This window comes from Xenopus laevis, chromosome 6S (genome assembly GCF_017654675.1).
Source record: "Xenopus laevis strain J_2021 chromosome 6S, Xenopus_laevis_v10.1, whole genome shotgun sequence".
In the NCBI taxonomy this organism is placed as follows: Eukaryota; Metazoa; Chordata; class Amphibia; order Anura; family Pipidae; genus Xenopus; species Xenopus laevis.
This window is the reverse complement of record NC_054382.1, coordinates 136379517-136399511: the sequence shown is the minus strand read 5'-3', so window position 1 is coordinate 136399511 and position 19995 is coordinate 136379517. Positions and strand designations below refer to the sequence as shown.

Genomic DNA, 19995 nt, shown 5'->3' with positions numbered 1-19995 from the left:
CAGTGGGTGCAACTGCCATGAGCCAAATGGTTTATATGCCCAGACATTTGCCTTTTTGCCATTAAATATAGTGGTGGCAGCTCTGGGGCAACGGATGCCCCCCTGTGCAATAATAATAATAATAATAATAATAATAATAATAAGTCCATGAATCAGACAAGGAATAACTGGAGTAAGTTAATGACATAAGAATCAGTACATTGAGAAATGCTGATCACATGGATCAATGGAGTATCTGACCCCCACACTCCCAGATGGGTCAGTAGGTTGGGTCCCCTCTGCTCATAGAAGGAAAGTGGGGGCATCAGACAGTGAGGGGGGGGCAGGAGACAGGAGCCAATCCCGTACCTGAGTGGAAGGTTGGACACTGGAGGGAACACTCGTCAGTTGTTTGGAGCCGCACTCCACCGTCAGGCTGTAACAGCGACACTCGGCCGGGCAGCTTTGGGTCCCCGGGGCCAGGAACACAGGGAGGGAACAGGTGATGAAGAGGAGGATGGAGCTTGCTGAGTCCATGTTACAGCCGCTGTCAGGAGCAAAAGAGAAACATTAGCCTCGTGGAAACCCCAAGTGAAAAAGACACCCCCAAACACAACTCCACAGGGAACTCTCATAAAGCTGCAGGTAAATCACATGACACAAGTGATCGCCCAATGAGAATCTCATATAATCCCACAGATCCCCCAATGGGCAAATCACACAACACCGGCCTCTTCTGCTGAACTAGACTGTTGAATTCTCCCTGTGGTAGAGGGTCAGAGTTGCAGTTCAACATTTGGAGGGCCACAGACTGAACATCCCTGATGTATATAATGACAGCATGTGACAATTCTTACCCAAAATATCTATACAATACAACTGTAATTCCTGTCTTCACAATTCCCAGAACCCTCAGAGTCAGGAATACTTTGCCTTTATCAGGCTCACGGATGCGCTGCGGGTCCTGGTTCTGTGCGGAGGAAGCGGCTCCTCTGGGTTCTGCAACTTCACATTCTCTTTTATTTCCTCTATAATTTATATGGTGAGTCTCATGGGCAGGGTGTGGTGGGTCCGTCGCTCCCTATAGTTACACCCCTGCTCCTGGTTACAATACAGGTGACAACATTTTCGTTAAGAGGGTGTAGAACTGGCAGTGAGGCTGTACCCAAGTGACAGTCACAGAGTGGGAAGTGACAGTAGCAGAGATCATACCTGACAATAAGAGGGTGAAAAAGTGATAAAAAGAGTTAGAGGGTCCGTAACTGACAGTTAGAGGGTCCGTAACTGGCAGCAGGTTAGTGGGTAACTCTAGCAGACTGGTCCTTACTAGTGCTGGTGTTGCTGAAACTGGAGCAGGAATATGTGCAGGTTGCACCCCAGTGAGTATTTATTACTATTAGTGGGGGTACTGCAGTACTTAATACCCAGGGGTCCCTGTTACTGTGCTACTTCCCCCGGCAGAGCTTATTGTGATTAATAAGGACATTTACCTGTATTATTCCCTTTGCCCCCTACTCTTTCCTTCAGCTGCAGGTCCCACCCTGGGCAGGGCAAATTGTATTTAATATATTTTACCTGCAGGAGGCAGCCAGGTTGTTGGGAGTCCCAGAAGCCTCTGCAGACTCAGACTGGGCAGAGATGGAGCAACACAGGAGACCCCCAAGGCAAGTCCCTGGCATGCCCCCCCACTGCTGCCCTGCGCAACTCCCCCCTCAGCTTCAACTCACCCCCAACACTCATTAGTTAACTGGTTATATTTATATATATATCAGCCTGTGTGACTGATATTATTCCCAGTAGTATTTCCAATATTATTCCCAGTAATATTTCCAGTATTATTCCCAGTATTATTCCCAGTATTATTCCCAATGTTTTTCCCAGTATTATTCCCAGTGTTATTCCCAGTTTTATTCCCAGTATTATTCCCAATATACTTCCCAGTATTATGCCCACATTACAGGCTGCTTTCTACATATGATGGAAGGCCAGTGCTCAGGTAGAACATATATATATATATAATGGTGTTATGAATATAGTGTTTAGGGCTTATATCTGCCCCATTCAGGCTCCCTGTGACACTGTGAGTCCTGGGCCATTTATTGCCCAAGAGCAGCGGGACATTGTCATTTATAGACATCTGACCCCCCAACAGACATTTGTCCCTCTCTCCTCTTTATATTGACTGGTAACACCAAAGGATTTTGTCAGTGCCTGGGGGTCTGTGAGGGTCCAGTAAGAGGGTCGGCCCATTGGCTGAAATCTCCTTCTGTCCCTATCACTATACATTACACAGTGACATTGAGATTCTCCTCCACTTTATGCTGCTCCCCATGTTCCCGGCTCTGCTCCTCTGTATCTTACTCTTAAGTGAAAGGGATTTCATTTGGGCTCCCCCTGAATCTTATTAGGGACGATTATGGGGGCGCAGAGCCTCACTGAGAGACACACAGAGTCCCTGGTGTTTATTTTCATTACAACGGATTTAATTACTCGACATTTACATGACAATCACCTGCACTTCAGCTTCTGCCTGGAACTGACACTTCATCCAATTTCAACAAAGAGATGAGAGAACATTTTATAATCAGGTCCCCAAACCCTATTCCCTTTATCCCCAATTCCTCCTCTTCTATTGCCCCCTGCCATCTCGTCTGCCCCTGGTGCTGAATTCTGTACAACTGAGTCTTGCCCCTGGGTGGGGGGTGAATACAAAGGGTTACTGAGCATTGGAATATTCTGGAGCAGGAGGAGGTTAAATGAAGGAAACATTATGTCGTTTTGTATATTCCTCTCTATTATGAATTTCTTATTAATTGCCCAGACTCCGCCCCCCCTAATTCTAGTGGTGACACAATGTAACAAGCTCAGCACATCAATTAGACTAATGACCCACAAACTGCTTTAACTCTCTCACTGCCACTCACATCCCTCACACTAGAGCAGCTTTTAGTCACGTCCAGCTCCTCGGGATTCAGTAATCACAACCTGCTCTTTGCTAATTAGAGGAGCTACAAAGTCATTTCTCAGATTTATTCCTGTTTTTACTAATATGGAACTTACTCTGGAACTCAAACTGTTAATAATATTTCCCTGAGAAGTTGTAACATTAATTAAATCCCATCCATTGATTTATTTTCTGGAGGATCCTGTGTTATTCCTGTATTATTCCTATATTATTCCTGTAGTATTCCTATATTATTCCTGTAGTATTCCTATATTATTCCTGTAGTATTCCTATATTATTCCTGTAGTATTCCTATATTATTCCTGTAGTATTCCTATATTATTCCTGTAGTATTCTTATATTATTCCTGTAGTATTCCTATATTATTCCTATATTATTCCTGTAGTATTCCTATATTATTCCTGTAGTATTCCTATATTATTCCTATATTATTCCTGTATTATTCCTGTAGTATTGCTGTATTCTGCCTGTACTGGGGGAATGGCGGGGGCTTTGGAACCAAATAACAAATACTTATTATTTCTTTCCATTTGTCTCTCAGCCTTTCTACTCATTATCTCCAGAATGTCAGCACCATCTCTTTATACAAGTGTTCACTATATGAAAAGATAAGCACTACTTTATACACAGGGAACAGACTCCCAGCAGGGGTGGTAGGACTAATACAGTAAAGGAATAGGAGGGAGAGTGAAAGGGAACATAAGGAAGTGATACTTTACAGAAGGGGGATAGATACAGGGAACAGACTCCCAGCAGAGGTGGTAGGACTAATACAGTAAAGGAATAGGAGGGAGAGTGAAAGGGAACATAAGGAAGTGATAGGGTGCCCATGCTCCACCCATTGAATGTAGAAGTGCTACATAGAGACTGTACATGTGACCATTTCTGGCATTTTGACCCATTTCGGATGATTGAGGCTCACAATGTTTTTTTCCCACAAGGCAATAGTTTTGCCCCACTGTGTGCCTGTTCTCTCTGATACAGAAACAGGCAGTCGGGAGCCCTATTAACTCTGAGGCAACAAAACAAATGCAGTTTCTCTGACTGGGGCCAATCTGGGCCCTAAATACAGAGCCACAGGCCTGCTGGGATAATGGTAGCCAACACAATGGGCATAAGGTACGGGGAGGGGGCTGATCTACTCGGGGGGGGGACAATTATAAGGATAATACAAATGTACCATGGGAACAGCTTGGCTTCTTACTACACCACTGTCCTGCCAGTATGGGGAAACACCCAGCAGCCCCTCCTAAAGGTAATACTGTAAAACAGTGATGTCACAACTAGAGTGATGTCACAATTACAGCATAGTAATTACATGCTGATCTCACGTGATAACAGGACATCAATGAGATCACTCGTGCTGTGAATCTGCTGGTCTATTAAGCGCCAATGGGTGTTTTTCCCCATTAATAAAGTTGGGTCATTGAAGTGAATCAGTGGGCACAGGGCAGGTAAGTACATGTCAGAGGGTGTCGCTGGAGCTGACTCTTGTTGGCGGAGAGACCTGAGGGGTTAAGCGAGAGTGGGTGTGTAGCCCCCAGGCCCCCAGTGGGGCAGGACAAGAGGCAGAAGCACTTTTATCCCTGGCTACAGAGTAAATATATAATATATTATATTGTATTATATTATATTGTATTATATTATATTGTATTATATTATCTTGTATTATATTATATTATATTGTATTATATTGTATTATATTATATTATATTATATTGTATTATATTATATTGTATTATATTATATGATATTGTATTATATGGTATTATATTATATTGTATTATATTGTATTGTATTATATTATATTGTATTATATTATATTGTATTATATTATATTGTATTATATTATATTATATTGTATTATATTATAATACACAAAAGCCATGAATATCTTGTAAATTATATCCTTATAAACGGTGAGTAGTGATGTCATCAGTTATAAACGGTGAGTAGTGATGTAATTTCTGTCACATGACTCACTAAAATGTGTGTATTATAATTAATAAAGTACCCCCAGTTGTAAAATATGAGGATATTATAAGTTACCTCGGAGTTCCATGACCTGTATAAAAACACTCGGCCTTCGGCCTCGTACTTTTATATGGTCATGAAACTCCTCGGTAACTTATAATATCCTTATATTTTACAAGAGGGGTACTTTATTCACTATATATTGTATGATATTGTATTATATTATATTGTATTATATTATATTATATCATATTGTATTATATTGTATTGTATTATATTATATTGTATTATATTGTATTGTATTATATTGTATTGTATTATATTATATAGTATTATATTATATTGTATTATATTATATTATATTATATTATATTGTATTGTATTGTATTATATTATATTATATTATATTGTATTGTATTATATTGTATTGTATTATATTATATAGTATTATATTATATTGTATTATCTTATATTATATTGTATGATATTGTATTATATTATATTGTATTATATTATATAGTATTATATTATATTGTATTATATTATATTATATTGTATTATATTATATTATATTGTATGATATTGTATTATATTATATTGTATTATATTATATTATATTGTATTATATTGTATTATATTGTATTATATTGTATTGTATTATATTGTATTGTATTATATTATATTGTATTATATTATATTATATTATATTGTATTATATTGTTTTATATTATATTGTATTGTATTATATTATATTGTATTAAATTGTATTATATTACATTGTACTATATTGTATTGTATTATAAAGAATCTGCACAGGGACATGTTTAACATTCTGAGGAAGGGGCATCATTAGCAGAGTGGGGTCCCCCAGTAACAGCTGGAACCAACATCAAACGTCTCCCCACATTTCTCTTATCTCCATGGCAACAGTGTGACGGGTTCCATATTAAATGCACGGGGTTAAAAAATAAAATCTCTGTGGTTTTTGTATAAAACTGCAATTGCTGTGATTCTGCCACAAGTTTATGGAGATGTTATTTCCTTGGCAACCGGGTAACTTTGTGACATCAATGGCACGACCTGTAGGGGCGACACTGGGGGGCAGGTAGTGGGACAGAATGAAAATGGAAGGGGAGAGTGAGGGAGATGGGACCTGCGGGGGAGAATATTTGCCCATGGTGTGGCCCCCAGCTCATATACAGGTTGGTTCACATCTGGACTCCCTGCAACCTTGGAACCAACTGGGGGTGCTCTTAGTTTTTCCCATACAGCCAATGATGCAAGGGGCGGGGCACAGAGGGGTGGAGTCATGGGGTTTGAGGTGAGTAGCCAGTGTTTGGGGGAGCGGAGAGAGGGGTTTGGGGGACACTGTCGGTGCTTTGAAGTAATAGGGACCCATGACCTGGGCTTGGTGGCCATTCCATAGAGACTCCAGTGCCATAAAGCCGCCCGGCTGATCATGTGCTCTGTGACATCACCAGGGGGAGGGGCAACTACACAAAGTGCCCCCTCTATGTGACCAAGAAATGGAGAAATATGAGCAGAAATAGACACGGGGGTTAATCCTGTTGTAGTAACTAATAGCAACCAACAAAGCCATTACTGAGGGTCTCAGGGAGTCATGTGACAGATGGGCCTTCAGCTCTAGTGAGTGTTTCCTGGAGACAAGGGAAGGAGGGGGCCCTTAGCTTTGGGGTCAGTCGATCCAATGAACAGACTGACAGGGGGGCAATAATCGATCAGTCCTCCCCCTGCTCTGGAGTAGGAACGACCCGATGGTGGAGCATCAGCAGCAGCAGCTTGTCCTTTAGGCCCATTAAATGCAGTGGGTGGGGGGGGGTTCTGCAGTCAGAGGCTGCGCTGGTGCAGAGGTAAATGTTTCTCTCAGAGAGAATTAATTTCTCCCCCCGCACAAGCGCATGTGGTTACGTGTTCAGTGTGTCTGTCATTTATCATTTATACGGCTACAGATTAACTGCCACCTCCAAACTGCCGCATCCTAATGAAAAGCCTGCAGCCCCCCCTCAATACTGTGTAAATACGGCAAATACATGCGCCAGCCTGCCCCCCATCACTGCCCCCCATCTGCCAACAGCCCCCCACTCACATAGCAAGTAGCACCCACGCAAGGTCCACTGCCCCCCTCCTGCACCCGCTGCCATACACTGTGTGTTACATGAGGCACTTGTATCAATACAAATATATTAAATATATATAGAGGAATGTTGTGGGTAGAATATTACATGAGGAGCGCAGAGCAGTTCTACACATTATACATTCATGTGAGTGTGGTGCTGCCATACTGCTGAGGTCTCACTGATTCTGGAAGGTCTTGCTGAATAACGACACAAGATGAGTTATAACTATAAGTCACTGCAGCAGAAACACTTCAACAATTTGCTCTTCAGCCGACTGCCAACACATATTAACTATCCACAAAGAACAATGAGTTAGTGCATCAAATCCAAACGCAATAATAAATAAAGTGCAAAGCAGACGCTTGGGATTCAGGAAAAAGTGAGAGAAGCTTCTGATACACAGGGTGCAGCAACTCCAGGGGCCTCAAAGAACTGCCTTTAAAGGGGTGAAATCAGAACCAGATAAACGGGGCACACCACATACTAGGGCCCTATTATTTAGTACTTGTAGGATAAATAGCAGCTTCATAAGGGTATAATAAAGACAATAGGGTAAAAGGTAAAAGATGAAGATTAAGACAGTAGGATAAGATGGAGACAGTAGGACAAGATGGAGACATTAGGGCAAGATGGAGACAGTAGGGCAAGATGGAGACAGTAGGGAAAATAGAGACAGTAGAACAAGACAGAGAGAGTAGGGGAAGATGGAGACAGTAGGACAAGATAGAGATAGTAGGGCAAGATGGACAAAGTAGGGAATGATGAAGACAGTAAGGCGAGATGGAGACAGCAGGACAAGTTGGAGACAGTAGGAGAATGATGGAGACAGTAGGACAAGATGGAGACAGTAGGACAAGATGGAGACAGTAGGGCAAGAGGGAGACAATAGGACAAGATGGAGACAGTAGGAAAAGATGGAGACAGTAGGGCAAGATGGAGAAAATAGGACAAGATGGAGACAGTAGGACAAGATGGAGACAGTAGGGCAAGAGGGAGACAGTAGGGCAAGAGGGAGACAATAGGGCAAGATGGAGACAGTAGGACAAGATGGAGACAGTAGGGCAAGATGGAGACAGTAGGGAAAATAGAGACAGTAGTACAAGACAGAGAGAGTAGGGGAAGATGGAGACAGTAGGACAAGATAGAGATAGTAGGGCAAGATGGACAAAGTAGGGAATGATGAAGTCAGTAAGGCGAGATGGAGACAGCAGGACAAGTTGGAGACAGTAGGAGAAGATGGAGACAGTAGGACAAGATGGAGACAGTAGGACAAGATGGAGACAGTAGGGCAAGAGGGAGACAATAGGACAAGATGGAGACAGTAGGACAAGATGGAGACAGTAGGGCAAGAGGGAGACAATAGGACAAGATGGAGACAGTAGCACAAGATGGAGACAGTAGGGCAAGAGGGAGACAGTAGGGCAAGAGGGAGACAATAGGGCAAGATGGAGACAGTAGGACAAAATGGGGACAGTGGGACAAGATGGAGACAGTAGGGCAAGAGGGAGACAGTAGGGCAAGATGGAGACAGTAGGACAAGATGGAGACAGTAGGACAAGATGGAGACAGTAGGACAAGATGGAGAAAGTAGGACAAGATGAAGACAGTATTACAAGATGGAGACAATAGGGCAAGATGGAGACAGTAGGACAAGATGGAGACAGTAGGACAAGATGGAGACAGTAGAGCAAGATGGAGACAGTAGGACAAGATGGAGTCAGTAGGACAAGATGGAGACAATTGGGCAAGATGGAGTCAGTAGAACAAGATGGAGACAGGCCATGCTGTGTAGATAACATGGGCTCCATTTATGTATATAAACTAACGGCTCCATTAGGGGAAGGACCAGTCATAGATAATATTGTAAAGCAATAAAACATGGGGGTGAGGGCAGGAGAACTTCAGCACAGAGAAAAAAAAAGTTAAGTATCTGGGAAGGCAATTAAAAATGGGCAAATATGTAGTTTATTCACCAAAAGCAAATTTTTTCTGGAATTGTTCGTCCATCATAAAGAAATTGACAATAAAAAGCAAGAACTTCTCCAGCACCCGCCGACCCAAAATCCTAACACCTCCCCTCCCCTTGGGCCCCACACTGCTCCATTAGTCTTGCACCTGCCCCGAATTTACTCGCACAAATCTGATGAATATTCAGCAACTCAACCGCCCGTCTCCTTCCCGCTCCTTAATTACTTCATTCAATTTTTCAGAGAAAGGGGAAAAAATGTAAAAACAGAGCATCGGACTGTGATAGAAGTTAATTTGCCTCCCTGGAGTCGTTACTGCGCTTCTTATGCCTCAGTAATTAAAGGAAATTGCACAAAGTGTATGAAACATTCATTAAATATTGGGGTGGGAGGTGAGAGCCGAGGTCCATCTGGAGATCTGACATTCACTGTAGATACTAATCAGAAACACATGGCCGAGGAACAGCCCCAGGTTACTGAAGAAAACATGGAGGATCAGCAACTCAGCTACAGGTCCAAGAATATCAAGTGTTCATCCTGAATATCCACCTTATTAGCCTTCAACCAGGGATTTCTGGGGTATCTAGTGGGGAAAGTAGAGTTTGTCCTCTAATCTTATCCCAAATTAGACTTTAGGCCGAGACATACCCCTTAACTATTTGAGGCCCATCACAGGGGGTTTAGCCCCACAGTAGGGAACCACTGATCTAGAGGAACTGTATGTTGGCCGTGGCCTGACCTGCTACTGCCCAATTCCCATTGGAAAAGGCCAAGAAAGAGCCTCACAGTTCATAGTTATTTAGCAAGTTCTTTCCAAACCCTCTGGTTCCTAAGCTGTGGGCTGGGGGTCCCAAAGGAGCAGAATGGGAGACTCACTCGGAAAGGCAAATAGGGTTAAACTTTAGGGGGTGTTTGTTACAATTCGCCTTTCTTATATCTATGAGCCCTACTGGGCTGAACCCATGAAATATAAAGACCTCAGGTTTAGAGAACAACAAACAACTTCAACGTAGACCAGGGAAATAACTTTCTTTCCTGACCCCAATGGGACAATCTGATCCCCTGTATCAATCCTGAATCTCAGCGTCTGCCCTGATGGAATTAGGAGCCCGGAGCTGTTATTTGGGCTGGGGGGCTCGGAACTGTCATTTGGGCTGGGGGGCCACTGGCAGTGTCTTTGCTTGAGGGATTGAGTTTGGCTCATACTCTGTGGGATTCTCTTTCTTACAGATTTGACTGTCACTTTCTTGAATGGAAAATAACTGGGAGCCTGACAAGAAGATTAAGGAAGAGAAGGGAGGAGTGGGGGGGGGCAGCCAAGCGGCACCACAAATACTTGGGGACCCCCACACTGGGGCTTCTGTACAGACGAATCAAGGTCACAGCCAAGGGCAACAAACAGGAGATTCTGCCTGGAGGGGGCTCCTGTCTGTAAGAGTCACAGACAAATGGGATCCTGGGCCGGGGGGGGGGGCATCTAATATTCACATCCCTGACAGACAGGCCATTTATATGAACAGTATCGAGGCCACTCGGAATGTAGTCAGTGTTACCCCAAAAACTGATCCCTAATTATGATGCTGGAACCCCCATGAGATAACAACGTTTACCCTTAGGGGCAATAATCCTCTTCTCAGATACCCGAGTGGGGGGGAGGTGAACTTATTAACCAGTCCCTGCCCAATGATAAAACTGTCAGCATCACAAGCGTTTACTAGATGAATTGCTCATTATTAGATGAATTGCTCTTTATTAGATGAATTGCTCATTATTAGATGAATTGCTCATTATTAGATGAATTGCTCATTATTAGATTAATTGCTCTTTATTAGATTAATTGCTCTTTATTAGATTAATTGCTCATTATTAGATGAATTGCTCTTTATTAGATTAATTGCTCATTATTAGATTAATTGCTCATTATTAGATTAATTGCGCATTATTAGATAAATTGCTCTTTATTAGATTAATTGCTCTTTATTAGATTAATTGCTCATTATTAGATTAATTGCTCATTATTAGATTAATTGCTCTTTATTAGAGTAATTGCTCATTATTAGATAAATTGCTCATTATTAGATTAATTGCTCTTTATTAGATTAATTGCTCTTTATTAGATTAATTGCTCATTATTAGATAAATTGCTCATTATGAGATTAATTGCTCGTTATTAGATTAATTGCTTGTGAAGGTGATTGATGCTCCGCCCCCCAGAGGTTTTACCTGAGGGTTCAAAGGCATAAAGGAGATTTGGTAATGAAACATTATAATATAGAAGTGCAACATCTAAACAATATCTTTTTGGATCCAAACTTTTTGGGTAATTTATCCAAAGCCTCCGTCCCCAAGAGTCTCCTGATCTGAGTCAAGGATAAAGCCCCCCTGACAGCTTTAGGGTTAGTCATACACATATATATATATACAAGGTGAGGGGCTTCATTCTCATTTATAAAGTGGCTCCACATACGGGTGAGAGGTGCAGGGAGTGTGCAGGGGAAAGGCTGCGGGGAGTGTTCATTAGCAGAGGTTCTTACAGTAAGTGTCACATTGGCAGCTCAGCTGAGATCTATTAACGGCTCAAACTGCAAATAAACATGTTTATTCCATACAACTGCCCCCGCGCCAGAGATCATGGGCATCATTCCAAAGTGCCAACCAACTGCCAACACAATGGCCTCCAGCACAATGGCCTCACTGCCAGTCTGCCACCCCCCCCCCCCAATTGTATTTGCTCCTGATTTCAGTGAATCACTGTTGGTCAGGGTGGAGGGGGGAACGGGCAGACCCCCACTTATTATGAAGTGCAAAGAGACTGGGGCACAGGCAAAAGAGCAGCTGTGATTGGCTCAGTAATTAATTGCTGAAGCAACTGTCAGTGCAATGTGACAGCAGGGAGCTCCCCCCTTATTAACCCTAATGGGGGAAAAGACAAGGGCAATAAATGTATTCCTAAAAGCCAGGGAGGGATTCCTCTCATTATTATAATTGGAAATTAATTAATAAAGATCCTTTGTATAAATGGAAACCAGCTTGTTCCATTGTCTTTTGATTTCAACATGGAGCCACAAAGCTGGATAGTACCGACACCTCACTATGGCCTTCTTACTTCCCCTTTAATCACCTGCCATAAAGCAAAGTCTGTGCTGCAAATGTGACTGCCTACTGGGCATGTTGGGGCTGCTCTATATCCAGGCACCACAGAGGTATAAATCCTACAGAGAAAAGCCAAATTGTGCCCCTAGGAGCCAACAGGAGAGGGAATAATGAGTCTCTGTGACCCATTGCAGTGGTTCTGTTCTGTCTGACCCGGCCAATACAGGCGAATAACAAGCAACGGACAGATTCAGACCCATTAGGCTCCTGTCCAGATTCTGTTACATTAAGTGGATTTATTAAACAGAACAAGGAGTGCGAGTGACACTGGACTGGGCAGAACTTTCCTCACAATCAGGAATATTCCACTATTATATTATATCTACTATATCTATTATATTTATATATCTATTATATTTATATATCTATTATATCTATTATATCTATTATATCTATTATATCTATTATATCTATTATTATAGAAGAAGCTCCCGGCAGCACAACTGTCACTTATTATGCACAATACTAGAGCTCCACCAATCAGCTCCCACTCCAGCTGCTAATTAAGGTCATTAAGAAAAGTCATTATATGTTTATTAGAAATCAATTCCAACCATCAAATCCTACAGCACCGCCATTCCCATTCCCAGACTAGGGGAACTGACCCGAGTGCTGAATTCCCGTTCATACCGTTTGGGGCCCCCCACACACCCGTAAGGAAAGGAACATTCTGGGAGAAGCAATGGAAAATACTAACAAGGAAGTCAATTGGTGACTTAGAATTTTTAGTAAAAATTCATGAAGTTTTGAATTTCCCACTTTAATGAGTTCTAGATGGAGTGAGAAAGGAGCTGAATAGTGAGAAGGGAGAAAACACTGAACCAAATCCAGAAACTTAATATTTCTATTGTGGGACCCACCTCTCCACTCATGTTTCATTTATTTGCCTCCCCTTCATGTGCCGCCTATAAATAATGGATCACCTGCTTCTTCAACCCAAACAGTTTCTCTTATGATTCTCTCTCTGTCTCTCCAGGGAGTCAGCAACTAAACTGCTCTTTGTCACAGCACCAAAAGGAGATCTCACCATCAGCATAGGAAGGGGTTCTTTACTGTAAGGGCAGTCAGGTTATGGGATTCCCTACCCAGAAAGGGGGAATGAGTGATTCATTGGTGGGGAGGAAAGGAGATCTCACCATCAGCATAGGAAGGGGTTCTTTACTGTAAGGGCAGTCAGGTTATGGGATTCCCTACCAAGAGAGGGGAATGAGTGATTCATTGGTGGGGAGGAAAGGAGATCTCACCATCAGCAAAGGAAGGGGGTCTTTTAGTACAGTCAGGTTATGGGATTCCCTACCAAGAGAGGGGGAATGAGTGATTCATTGGTGGGGAGGAAAGGAGATCTCACCATCAGCATAGGAAGGGGTTCTTTACTGTAAGGACAGTCAGGTTATGGGATTCCCTACCAAGAGAGAGGAATGAGTGATTCATTGGTGGGGAGGAAAGGAGATCTCACCATCAGCATAGGAAGGGGTTCTTTACTGTAAGGACAGTCAGGTTATGGGATTCCCTACCAAGAGAGGGGAATGAGTGATTCATTGGTGGGGAGGAAAGAAGATCTCATCATCAGCATAGGAATGGGGTTCTTTACTGTAAGGACAGTCAGGTTATGGGATTCCCTACCAAGAGAGGGGAATGAGTGATTCATTGGTGGGGAGGAAAGGAGGTCTCACCATCAGCATAGGAAGGGGTTCTTTACTGTAAGGACAGTCAGGTTATGGGATTCCCTACCAAGAGAGGGGGAATGAGTGGTTCATTGGTGGGGAGGAAAGGAGATCTCACCATCAGCATAGGAAGGGGGTCTTTACTGTAAGGACAGTCAGGCTATGGGATTCCCTACCAAGAGAGGGGAATGAGTGATTCATTGGTGGGGAGGAAAGGAGATCTCACCATCAGCATAGGAAGGGGTTCTTTACTGTAAGGACAGTCAGGTTATGGGATTCCCTACCAAGAGAGGGGGAATGAGTGATTTATTGGTGGGGAGGAAAGGAGATCTCACCATCAGTATAGGAAGGGGTTCTTTACTGTAAGGACAGTCAGGTTATGGGATTTCCTACCAAGAGAGGGGAATGAGTGATTCATTGGTGGGGAGGAAAGGAGATCTCACCATCAGCATAGGAAGGGGTTCTTTACTGTAAGGGCAGTCAGGTTGTGGGATTCCCTACCAAGAGAGGGGAATGAGTGATTCATTGGTGGGGAGGAAAGGAGATCTCACCATCAGCATAGGAAGGGGGTCTTTACTGTAAGGACAGTCAGGCTATGGGATTCCCTACCAAGAGAGGGGGAATGAGTGATTTATTGGTGGGGAGGAAAGGAGATCTCACCATCAGTATAGGAAGGGGTTCTTTACTGTAAGGACAGTCAGGTTATGGGATTTCCTACCAAGAGAGGGGAATGAGTGATTCATTGGTGGGGAGGAAAGGAGATCTCACCATCAGCATAGGAAGGGGTTCTTTACTGTAAGGACAGTCAGGTTATGGGATTCCCTACTAAGAGAGGGGAATGAGTGATTCATTGGTGGGGAGGAAAGGAGATCTCACCATCAGCATAGGAAGGGGGTCTTTACTGTAAGGGCAGTCAGGTTATGGGATTCCCTACCAAGAGAGGGGGAATGAGTGATTCATTGGTGGGGAGGAAAGGAGATCTCACCATCAGCATAGGAAGGGGGTCTTTACTGTAAGGACAGTCAGGCTATGGGATTCCCTACCAAGAGAGGGGGAATGAGTGATTTATTGGTGGGGAGGAAAGGAGATCTCACCATCAGTATAGGAAGGGGTTCTTTACTGTAAGGACAGTCAGGTTATGGGATTCCCTACTAAGAGAGGGGAATGAGTGATTCATTGGTGGGGAGGAAAGGAGATTTCACCATCAGCATAGGAAGGGGTTCTTTACTGTAAGGACAGTCAGGTTATGGGATTCCCTACTAAGAGAGGGGAATGAGTGATTCATTGGTGGGGAGGAAAGGAGATCTCACCATCAGCATAGGAAGGGGTTGATGAACTGTTATAGAAGTATTGTTGCAGAATACAGATACAGGGGTGCTGGGAGTTTATAACATTGATTCTGAGCTTTCTAAGACAATAAATAACCATTTTGGGTGGGTCGGTGCCCCAGTCTCACATGCTGACACATCTCTGCTCCCCGCTGTGGCCCCATTTACTTGTTCAACAAGAGAATGTGAGTGAATGAAATTGCATTTCTATTGCCCAACATAAACAGCAGCATGAGGAGCCAGCGTCCCTGGGTGCCCCAACACAAGATATATGTACCCCCAGTATGTGCCAAGCGCTCCCCCCTGCCAAGTCCGTCCCACAATGAATCTATTTTGGCCCCAGTACTTAAAGCAGCAGAAAGTTCTGTTTGGAGCGACTGTGCCAGTTGAGTTATCGGTATCAAGTATTATATTGGCATAGTGACCCCTGGCACCGCTGGGCATCGTGCAGTTTATATGATACAGAAGAGCTTCTCTTGCCCATAGACAAGGTTGGCACTACTATAAGAACCTACTGATTGGTGCCTATGGGACTTATGTTAGGCTTGTGCCTGGCATTGCTTGGAAGTGGCACATAACAGAGAATGCACCAGGCTCCGTACAGCGGATATTGGATATTGGATCCCGAGCTGCACTGTATTACTAGAGGCATCAATGCCACACATTGTAGCAGAGTCGTGTGTTGGTGCCAGGCAGCTGGTGTCGGCAGTTTATTTACTACTCTCCCTTCTCATAACAACAGGGGGGGGCTTGGCACAAACTAAATGCCACAGCAGAACTAAGAACGCTGGGCTCCTCTGAGCTCTGTGCCAGGGAGGGGGCACATATGAGATGTCGATAAGGAGGGAGAAGCTTAGGGGGGAATTCACAAAAGTGTCGGGAACGAAAAAATGTCTTTAAAATGTCGTAGAAAGTGTCGTAGCAACAGCCGACAAATTCACAGAGCATTTCTCTGACAATTTTCCGACACTTTTGAATTAGTGTCATTAAAAGTGGGCGTGGTTTTTTCGGCGCCACTTTTCCCGACATTTTTATGAATTACTGGTGAACTCATTTTTTTTACCGACAATTTTTCAGACACTTTAGGCTCTCCAAAATGAAAATGTCGGTCAAATTGTCTTTTGAAAAGTCTTGGTAAATGGCGTTTGTACGATGAAAAGATATACGAGATTTTAGAAAATTGTCGGACTTACGAGACATTCAGAGACGGTAACATCTGCCTTTGTGAATTTGCCGTTCGTACGACATTTTACGAATTTGTCGACCGCCACTTCTGGGGTTATTTATTATACCGACACTTTTGTGAATTCCTGGTGCCTTCAGCCTCCCCATTACTGAACGTGATGCCCGGGGCCCGGTGTTATGGAGAGAAGTTGTCTGTGGCACGTGGCACATAATAAATGGCACTTGCAATGTAAGATGGCTGCCACCTGGTACCTGTCAGGCGACTAACGAGTTAACTCTTTCATCTCATTTCTCAGCACATTAATGAGCCCAGCGTGTGGCGTCTCGGAATTGCTCTAAGGTTGGCAGCCCACCATCATGAAACGCTCACATTTCTCTCAAAACCACTTATTTCACTTAAATTTCATGACTAAAAAAAGATCCAAAATCCAAAGATTCAAATAAGGGAAACAGTGACATAAAGTGTCATATTCTGCGTCAGCCCAGTTGTCTCTGTGGTCTCTCCTAGTGGCGCTGCCCACTCACCCCCACGGAGGCATTTACACAAGTGGTTTAGAGTTTTGCACAGACATCAGGGGCAAGTAGGGTCCCCCCCCCCAGTGGTCCTTTGTTGCCATTTCTGCCCCTTCAGTTGTTTCACCAGCCCCTTCCTCTAGCCGTGGGCACCACCATATTGGCCATGTCAGCCATTCTTATACAGAGGCCTAAGACAGAAGGCTGCCCCCTGCTGGAAACTGATATATAAATGAATTACATCCACTCAGTCTCAGCTCCACCATGTTGGATAAAAAGGACCAAGTGCAGTAGCGCTGGGAGAGAGACAATTTCCATCACACAGAGATCAGTCCAGTCTCCTGATCTGAATACAACACTGTCCTACAACTCCCAGCATCCCCCAGCAGCCACTCAACAGCAGCAAGAGGACCGCAGACTGAAAGTATTATTCATAATAACAACTTAAATTTCTATATTTCTTCATTCTTTGACTGAATCAGTAGCAGAAAGAATCACGTGACATTTCCAGACTATGAGACACTTTAACTCAGAGAGACTGTTAACTAGTGACATGCCAGGGAAAGAGACCGAATGAATGATGAGTATTATGAGCCCCAGATTGTAGCATTGGGGGACCATCCAGACACCCCAATTGGACCCTGTTGGGCTGATGATTAAACAGAATGAACAGCTCAATACTCTCTTCCCCAGGGAACCACTGCCTAATTGTAATTTGTTCTGTTGGAAAGTTGGGGAGAGAGTGAATAAGAGAGAGAGAGAGAGAAAAAGAATAAGAGATATATAATAAGAAAGAGAGAATGAGAGAGAGAGTGAATAAGAGAATGAGAGAGAGGGGGGGAGAATAAGAGAGAGAGAGAATGATAAAAAAATAATACTATAATTGACTGATAAATAATAATAAATCAAACTCATGACACTTGTTCTCACTGCAATAATGAAACATTAACATCTGAACATTCCCCCCAGGACTTTCCTCAATTTCCCCTTCAGACCAATGTTCTGACTCTTCCTAAATCTCCACTTTCCCTTTTCAACTCTTTGGATCTTATAACTGAGCCTCAAGTCTCCAGACTTCTCCTGTCAGTTCTCTCTACTAACAACTTGCTCAATTGATCCCATTCTCTCACCTCTACTACACAGACCTGTGTCACACCCAGTATGAAACAGGCCCCACTAGGAACCCCCTGTTTGTCTAACCCCCCCCCCCCCCCCCAGCCTCTAAACTTCTGCAATGTCTCATCTGTATTAGTAATTTAATCTGCTGGACCCTATACAGTCTGGCCTCCCACCCCCACACTCCACTCAGACTTATGTAGAGTTGCAAATGATCTCCAGACTGATATCACTCTATTCTCATTCTGCTCGACTTCTCCTCTACTCTTCTCTACTTTTCATACTGTTGCCCATTCAATTCTAATGTAAATTCTCCATTCAGCTGGGATCAAGCTCAACACGTGGCCATGTGTTGTAATGTCAGATTTTATTATCATGGAAGGGCTTCGGTGATGTCAACTTGCCATACAGGCTAGGCAAAGGGCTATGTGACTGACAGCTCTGGTGATAGATCGGTTAGGTCTTCATGTAAGTGGGTAGTATGTCATAGGCAAAGGGCTATGTTTTTTGACCGGCAGTCTTTGGCATTGAGTGGAAAGTCCTCTTGTGATTGGTCAACTTTGACTGATATGGAAATGAAGGAGACTTGGTCGGTTTTTCTCTCCCTATGGTATTACGGGATAGGGAAGTTGAGGCTGACTAGGCACAGGTCAACACATGGCTATATGTTGCAATATCAGATGTTATTATCATGGAAGGGTTTGGGCCATGTCAACTTGCCATAGAGGCTAGGCAAAGGGCTATGTGACTGAATGGTTCGATTCTTCCTATTGTTTTTCATGTAAGTGGGTAGTATGTCATAGGCAAAGGGCTATGTTGTTGACAGGCAGTCTTTGGCATTGAGTGGAAAGTCCTCTTGTGATTGGTCAACTTTAACTGTTATGGAAAAGAAGAAGACTTGGTGTGTTTTTTCTCTCCCTATAGTATTACGGGATAGGGAAGTTGAGGCTTACTAGGCACAGGTCAACACATGGCCATGTGTTGGAATGTTAGATTTTATCATGGGAGTGCTTGGCAAAGGGCTATGTGACAGAAGGGTTTGGGTCTTCCTATTGTTTTTCATGTAAGTGGGTAGTTTTAATAGGCAAAGGGCTATGTTGTTGACAGGCAGTCTTTGACATGGATTGGAAAGTCCTCTTGTGATTGGTCAACTTTGACTAATATGGAAATGAAGAAGACTTGATGGGTTTTTGTCTCCCTATGGTATTACGGGATAGGGACATCGAGGCTTATTAGGCACAGGTCAATACATGGCCACGTGTTGCAATGTCAGATTTTATCATGGGAGTGCTTGGGCGATGTCAACTTGCCATAGAGGCTAGGCAAAGGGATATGTGACTAACAGGGTGTGGTTTTTCCTATTCTGTTATGTGTAAGGGGGCAATCTATAATAGGCAAAGTGCTGTGTTGTTGACAGATAGTCTTTGACATGGATCGGAAAGTCCTCTTGTGATTGGTCAACTTTGACTGATATGGAAATGAATAGGATTTGGTCGGTTTTTGTCTCCCTATGGTATTACCGGATAGGGAAGTTGAGGCGTACTAGGCACAGGTCAACACTTCACCATGTGTTGCAATATCAGATTTTATTATCATGGAATGGCTTGGGCGATGTGACAGGGTGGTGTGGGTCTTCCGTTTCTGTTATGTGTAAGGGGGCAAAGTGTAATAGGCAAAGGACTATGTTGTTGACAGTCAGTCTTTGACATGGATTGGAAAGTCCTCTTGTGATTGGGCAACTTTGACTGATATGGAAATGAAGAAGACTTTGCCGGTTTTTCTCTCCCTATGGTATTACGGGATGGGGACATTGAGGCTTACTAGGCACAGGTCAGTAGCACTGTTTCTTTCTTCACTGTTTGTGTTGCAAACAAGTCATCTCCCCCCATTCATCTTAGTGTGGGGGTGCCTCAAGGTTTTGTACTTGCTCCTCTGTTGTTCTCTTTGTACTCTCTCTTTAGGAAAACTTATATTTTCACTTGGCTTTAAATACCATCTCTATGATGATGACAC

The 19995-nt window shown here is 43.3% G+C and overlaps 1 protein-coding gene across 3 annotated transcripts in view; it reads right to left on the bottom strand.

Annotated features, from left to right (window-relative positions):
• Window positions 1-19995, bottom strand: part of lrrc24.S (leucine rich repeat containing 24 S homeolog) — a 32605-nt gene that overhangs the window by 6312 nt on the left and 6298 nt on the right. For 2 of the 3 annotated variants that reach the window (XM_041568234.1, XM_041568235.1), the window contains exon 2: window positions 349-526. In XM_041568234.1, the coding sequence (XP_041424168.1) occupies window positions 349-526 (178 nt within the window). Of the gene's footprint in view, window positions 1-348; window positions 527-836; window positions 1192-19995 lie in introns of all 3 variants that reach the window. The other variant, XM_041568236.1, reaches the window with a different exon arrangement.